The sequence below is a fragment of the Artemia sp. Qi Xiang Cuo genome, chromosome 3 (assembly GCF_049724085.1).
Source record: "Artemia sp. Qi Xiang Cuo chromosome 3, ASM4972408v1, whole genome shotgun sequence".
Lineage (NCBI taxonomy): Eukaryota > Metazoa > Arthropoda > Branchiopoda > Anostraca > Artemiidae > Artemia > Artemia sp. Qi Xiang Cuo.
The window spans coordinates 68,684,326-68,691,467 of NC_142796.1; the positions used below are offsets into that span (position 1 = coordinate 68,684,326).

At 38.4% G+C, this 7,142-nt stretch overlaps 1 protein-coding gene and 1 pseudogene across 1 annotated transcript; both read left to right on the plus strand.

Moving 5' to 3' along the window:
- Window positions 1-1,323: 1,323 nt before the first annotated feature.
- LOC148954463 (protein ROP pseudogene) lies at window positions 1,324-3,113 on the plus strand (annotated as a pseudogene).
- A 1,165-nt stretch (window positions 3,114-4,278) lies between these two features.
- Window positions 4,279-5,880, plus strand: LOC148954464 (uncharacterized). Its single transcript, XM_089086278.1, has one exon. The coding sequence runs from the start codon at window positions 4,279-4,281 to the stop codon at window positions 5,878-5,880; it is 1,602 nt and encodes a 533-aa protein (XP_088942404.1).
- The last annotated feature ends 1,262 nt before the right edge of the window (window positions 5,881-7,142 follow it).

Below are 7,142 nucleotides of genomic sequence, written 5' to 3' on the forward strand. Positions count from 1 at the left end.
TTGGCACTGGAACATCGCAGAGAGTTGTTTAATGGCTCATTTTAAAGGAAATCTCTAGATCTAGCGCTATTTGTACTTGATTTTTTTTTATATTAATTTTTTTTTACGAAAAACTTAATTTTTTATATACAATATTAATCAATGATGTCATAGTCTTTGGATGTAGTTAGTACATAAAGTCTGGATCATCAAATTAAAGCTGAAACTAAGTAAAGAACAATTATGCCTCCATATATTCACAGTGATCTATAAAATTTCCCATTACATCTGTAAACTGTTCCACAGTTGCCGGTTCATACCTTGGAAGCTTTTCACTAAACATGCAACATTTCTTTTGGATATTACTATGAGGTTTTGCGAAAGCATCTCTAGCTGACTTTTCAACAAAATCCATTCTTTCAGAGATAATTTTAATCTTTAATTTTGAATATTTTTCGTAATCCCGGTAAAACATTCCTAAAATTTTTCTAAATTTACTAAGATCAGCCAGCATTGTTGCCATGTTTTTGGACTTCTGAATATAATTTTTAATTTTGCCCTTATGCGTTCTTTGCAGCTTGTGTAAACTGCAAAATATCCATGGTATCCGAGCAATAGTTTGAATATTTCAATTCAAGCTAGAAAAATACCTTAAAATGTTAAAATTAGTTTTATTTTTGGTTAGGTTCTAACTACCCGATGTGGAATTTACTATGTATTTTCAGACCAAAAAATTCAATTTTTTAATATATTTCATTTTTCAGTTTAGAATCACTAAAGTTATTATGTAAACTGCAAAAATATTTATGATATATGAGCAATAATTTTAATCTTTTAATTCAAACTAACAAAATACCTGAAAATTTAAAAATTAGTTTTATTTTTTGTTAGGTTTACAATAAAGAACGACACCTAGCCCATGTTAACTGAAACATAAATAGGGATTATGTAATTTCCATCAGTATCATGGCTGCAGAGGTGTTATAATAAAGAACGAACATTTTACCGATTATCTACTAATAACCATATATGACGTAATAAGTGACAAGACGTAATATCTAAAACCTATTGTGTACTAATAACCATATATGAATTAATTACCGACGTGACGTAAAAATTGAAAAATTTTATTTTATTTTATTTTCGTTTTTAGTTCAGAATCGCTAAAGTTATAAATTGCAAAAATATTTATGGTGTCTGAACAATAGTTTTAATCTTTTAATTTAGACTAGAAAAATACCTGAAAATTTAAAATTTAGTTTAATTTTTTGTTAGGTTCTTGATACTTGATACGTGACATAAACATTCAACTAAATTTTCTAAATGAAAATGGCTTTAAAGAATCTTGTCGGACAAAAAATTATGAACGAGGTACTCAAAAGTAAACAGAATGGCACAGATTGGAGAGTTCTTGTTGTTGATCGGCTTTCAATGAGAATGGTGTCTGCCTGCTGTAAAATGCAGAAATTGCCTCAGAAGGAATCACAATTGTTGAGGATATAAACAAAAGTAGGGAGCCATTGCGTCATTTGGAAGCGGTTTATCTTTTGACTCCTACAAACGATTCTATAAAACCTCTTATCGCCGATTTTGGATGTCCAGGGAGAACTCAGTACAAGGCTGCTCATGTATTTTTTACTGAAGCCTGTCCAGAAGAGCTCTTTAACGAACTTTGCAAGCACATCTCTGGAAAGTATATAAAAACTTTGAAAGAAATCAACATTGCTTTCCTTCCATATGAAAGTCAGGTCTTTTCACTTGATTTTCCTGATGGTTTCCAATGTTACTATAATCAAAACAAAGCCTCGCAAAGGACTGCTGCAATGGAAAGAATGGCAGAGCAAATTGCCACCCTTTGTGCTACATTAGGGGAATATCCTGCTGTGAGATATCGAGCTGATAACGAGAGAAATATCGAATTCGCCAAAATTGTTCAGCACAAGCTTGATGGTTACAAAGCAGATGAGCCTACAATGGGAGATGGCCCTGAGAAGTCACAACTTTTAATCATTGATCGTGGGGTTGATGGCGTCTCACCTCTGTTGCATGAACTCACATTTCAAGCCATGGCATATGATTTGCTTCCCATTGAAAATGATGTCTACAAGTACTTGAATTCAGGTGTGGAAAAAGATGTCCTTCTTGATGAAAATAATAACCAGTGGAAAGAACTACGGCATCAGCACATTGCAGTAGTTTCGCAAAACATTACGAAGAACTTGAAGACCTTTGTTGATTCAAAGAAGAGTCTGACTGCTGGTGACAAGTCATCAATTCGTGATCTATCTATGATGATCAAGAAAATGCCACAGTATCAAAAGGAGCTAAGTAACTACTCTTCACTCCTGAATCTGGCTGAAGACTGTATGAAAAAATACCAGAGTGAAGTCAGTCGTCTTTGTAAAGTTGAACAGGACTTGGCAATGGGTGTTGACGCTGAAGGAGAGAAAGTCAAAGATCCAATGCGACTAATTGTTCCTTTGCTTCTTGAAGAAAATGTTTCTCCCATGGACAAGATTCGTATAATTCTCCTCTACATTTTGTCGAAAAACGGAATATCTGGAGAAAATCTGACTAAACTGATTCAACCTGCGGCAATACCAGACCCTGAACGACCCATCATCACCAACATGACAAACCTTGGGTTCTGTGTCATCAATGAGGGAGGTCGTAGAAAGCAGTGGTGTCCAAATCGCAAGGAAAGAGAGCAGACTTACCAGATGTCCCGTTGGACTCCTATTATCAAGGATGTTATGAAGGATGCCATTGATGATAAACTTGATGAAGAGCATTTTCCTTATCTTGCTGGAAGAGCTGCATCGACTGGTGCTAGAGGAATACCCACCAGTGCTCGTTATGGACAGTGGCATAAGGACAGATCACAGCAAAATATGAAAAACGTTCCACGGCTGATAGTTTTCATCGTTGGCGGTGCCACATTTTCAGAGATTCGTTGTGCTTACGAAGTTACGAAAGCTATTAATACTTGGGAAGTTATCATTGGATTCACCCACATAATAAGCCCAGAAGAATTTTTGAAGGATCTAAAGCAGCTGTCTGAATAGAAAATATTCAAGTCATTGCTGGCTGATGCTGTGCCAATAGGAGCCACAGATGAATATAGCACTGTTATATGACTAATTTGGAACCGGTTATTGTTTTCTAATTATAAATTATCCAAATAAAGCAATAGTAATTGACAAAAAAAAAAAAAAAAAAAAAAAAAAAAAAAAAAACGGCGTTGCGATATCAAGATAGCGTAACGAAAGATGCAGCCATGATTACAGCTGTGAAATTTTTTACGAGGGAGATTCTTCGAGAAAACCATGAAAAACTGAACGAGATAGCAGACAGTTTTGGTGAGCAGTATGTGAAAGAAAGGCATAGTCAAGCTTCGAGAGAAACGCTAGCCAGTGATATGTATGATACTGTGAAACTATTGAGCTCTGTAACTGAGTTTAAGACACGGTTCACCATTTGGAATTTATCCGAAGTACTGAAAATTCCACAAGACATTTTTACAACCTTGTGTGTGAAAGTTAACGAATACACGGATAAGATTGACAGTGTTATGGAACAGTACAAATCTGTGCTTCCCTCTCAGAGTGTTTGGCCCCCCTCCCACAGCCTGCGAAAGCTTTACATCGGGTTTTCATCACCAATGTACCCACCACAGAAATTGACTCCTGTTCCAAGCAGAAGCTGTTTATTGACAGACATGATAGTGATGGAGGCATAGATCATATACAACAGACCAAGTCCGGTCTGGTTGCTTACATGAAATCCCCAAGTCAGCAGCTTCACTCGCCAACTCCCTGAAGTCCTTCCCTGACATAAGTGCTTCTTTTCGTGAGGGAAAGTTCTTCGCGATCGCTAAGTTCGTGCCTCTTGCCACAACAGAAGATGATGTTGTCTCTGTTAACCCCAAGCTAGTCAGTGCCAAGTGGTTTGGACAATCTGAGACAGTCAAACTTACCTTCAGTGACGCCGACTCCCGAAATGCAGCAATCAAATGTGGGTTATTCATTGGTTATACTCACATCAAAGTCTTGCCATTCAGACAAATTCCCAAGCGGTGTGTCAAGTGTCAGTCATTTGATCATCTTGCTAAAGACTGCACCAGTACCATCGTTGTTCCAGATGTGCTGGTTCCCATGAGAACAGTAGAGAGAGCTCCTGCCGTTCTCAAACAGTGAAATGCGCTTTGTGCCCGGAGCCTAATAATGGTCACCCTAGCTTTAGTCTGCAGTGCCCAGCAGTCCGACGAGCAATACAGAAAGCTTATCCTCAAACCCGAAAATGAACGAACTATCTATATTTTGCCGCAATGTTTACGGCCATAATGCTGCCAAACTGGACTATGTCAAGAACTTGTGCATAGCACATAACATTGTTTGCGTCCAAGAACACTTGTTGACTACCGATAACTTTGGGCTTATTCAGTCAATTCCTGATAAATCTGTGCACATTCATGAGGCTAAGCGCTCCAGTGCAAGGGGCCGCCCTAGTGGTGGACTTGCGATATTCGTTGACGACAGTATCGACTGTCGTAAACTTGAGTCGTGTAATTTCTACCTAGCAGTCGAGTTCCCTGGCCCCAGTGCTTTCACGCTGGTCAATGTCTACCTACCAACTAACATGAACACGGATCTCAGTGAAAAACGGTATGCCGAGGCTTGTGGTCGACTCAGAAGACTGCTCCGCAAACTGGGGAATTCGCGGATTTTAGTCTGCGGTGACTTCCAGTGTGACCCTCTCTTGAAAGGAAAGTTACAAGACGTTCTTGTGACATGTATTCCGATTGAATGTACTCTTTACACTAAAGATCAAAACTTTACGTTCATTCACAACTCAGGAAGCACAAGCAATATTAATCACGTCTTTTCAAATTTCACTATCCCCTTGCCTATACAGGTGGATTCAGAGCATACAGCAAGTGACCATCTCGGTCTCAAGTTCCGTGTTCCTTTTAGTCGCGCAGTGAAATCAAGAAATCGAGGTTACATAGAAAGACGCGAGTGGAAAAAGATTAATATTGATCTGTATCAGTCGACGTATGACGAAATTTTGGGCAAAATAAAAGTTCCATTTCAGCTTCTGGTCAATGGGTGTGATGAAAAAATCGCACTTAACACATATTGTGCTGAAATCACCCACGCGCTAAAAGTTGCTGAGTCTGCATCTGTACCTAGTGCAGTTATTAAGAAAGGTACTAGGAAAAGGGGATGGAGCGACCATCTTTACGTGAATCATGCTAAAAGGAGGTCTAAGATGTGGTACTCAGTGTGGCGCGAATCCGGCAAGCCTAGGTCAGGTACTGTTTTCAATCTCTTTCGTAAAACAAAAAGAGAATACAAAGCATGTGTGGATGAGCTTAAAGTGGAAGAAGCAGAAACTGCTTCGAAAGAGGCTATCCGCGACCCGCAAATTATGTGGAAAAAGTTTTCAAGCAGTAGAGTGAAGCCAAAGCATTGTGCCACAGTACCTGAAGAACAGTGGTTAGAACATTATTCGAAGGTTTTCGGGTCAAAAACTATTCCTTTGGAAAAAAAATATGATGAATCGTTAAAATCACGTCTTGATTCGCTTCTGAAACAGAGAAATTATTTTGTGGTTTCTAAAAATAATGTTTCAAGGGCTGTTAGCCAGTTAAAGCGTGACAAGGCTCCCGGTTTTGATGGTGTTAGTGGTAATCATCTATGCAATTGTTCCCCGCTTTTGCTTCAGCATATGCAACTACTCTTTCAGATGTGTATAGATAGTGCGACCGTTCCTAACTCGTTCTGTACCGGGGTTGTTACAAATATCCTCAAGAAAGGAGAAAACGCGAATGAGTGTGGAGGCTATAGGCCTATTACTATCTCAAGTACGCTGAGCAGTGTTGGAAAGATTGGTTCTTAGCGAAATTGCATCGAAATGTGTTATAGACCACAGACAGTTTGGATTTCAAAAATATCTCAGCTGTGCTTTTGCCCATAGACTTCTAAAGCGTATTCTTGCTAAGGCTGAACTACTCGGGTTGTCCGTGTATGTATGTAGTGTCGATTTTTCTGCTGCATTTGACTCAGTCATCCAGTCCGCCGTCTTCCAGACCCTGCTAGATGCTGGCGTGAACACCCATATAGTAGCTATGTTATCCTATTGGTACTCTAATAGCTATATAAGAGTGAAACTCGGCCTTGAAAGACTTAGTGCGCCAGTTAAACTAAATAGAGGGCTTCGACAAGGCTCAGTTCTAAGTCCGTTATTATTTAACACTTTGACTTCTAAGGTTACAAAACAAATCTCTGGTGGGCTAAGCCTTGATCTTTGTAATCTGAGTCTGATAAGCTGTGCTGATGATTTGCTTATGTTGAGTTTTTCTATCAGTCTATTGCAGGATAATTTAGATAAGCTTGTATCTGGCTATAGAGCTATTGGTCTGCAAGTTAATGGTAAGAAAACTGAATTTCTGGTGTTCAACTCAACGAAACGGGATGCACCAGAACAAACTGTTTCAGTAGACAGCGCTACTATTGCACCGTCTTCGTCGCTTAAATACTTAGGTCTTTTGTACGGTCGAGATAAGAAAGCAACTAAAATTCTTTGTCTTGACACCCTTATGTCAAACCTACGAATTAGCTATGCTAAATCCGGGTTGCAGCGGTAGCTAGCAACCTGGTAAGAGACGATCACGTCCAATGTTAAGAAATATAAAAACCCTTAACTCCTAAAAAAAGAGTCAGATCAAAACAGAAAGTACAAAATTAGAACCACCTTGTCCGAAACCCCTATAATGGAAACTTACCCCCCTTTGGCTTGAATAACAAAGAAAATATATTGGCTTGAAAATCAAGAAAATTGACGTTAACCACGTTATGCTCCACAAACGGGATATTTTTTTCTTTCTTTCTTTTCCACAGATAGCTTGGCACTGGAACATCGTAGAGAGTTGTTCAATGGCTCATTTTAAAGGAAATCTCTAGATCTAGCGCTATTTGTACTTATTTTTTTAATTAACTATTTTTTACGCAAAACTGAATTTTCTATTTACAATATTGATCAATGATGTCATAGTCTTTGGATGTAAGTTAGTGCATAAAGTCTCGATCATCGGATTTAAGCTGAAACTAAGTGAAGGACAATTATGCCTACATATATTCACAGTGATGTATAAGATTCCC

Excerpts from the sequence above, each read along its gene's own strand:
- LOC148954464 (XM_089086278.1), top strand. The coding sequence starts at position 4,279 with ATGAACGAACTATCTATATTTTGCCGCAATGTTTACGGCCATAATGCT.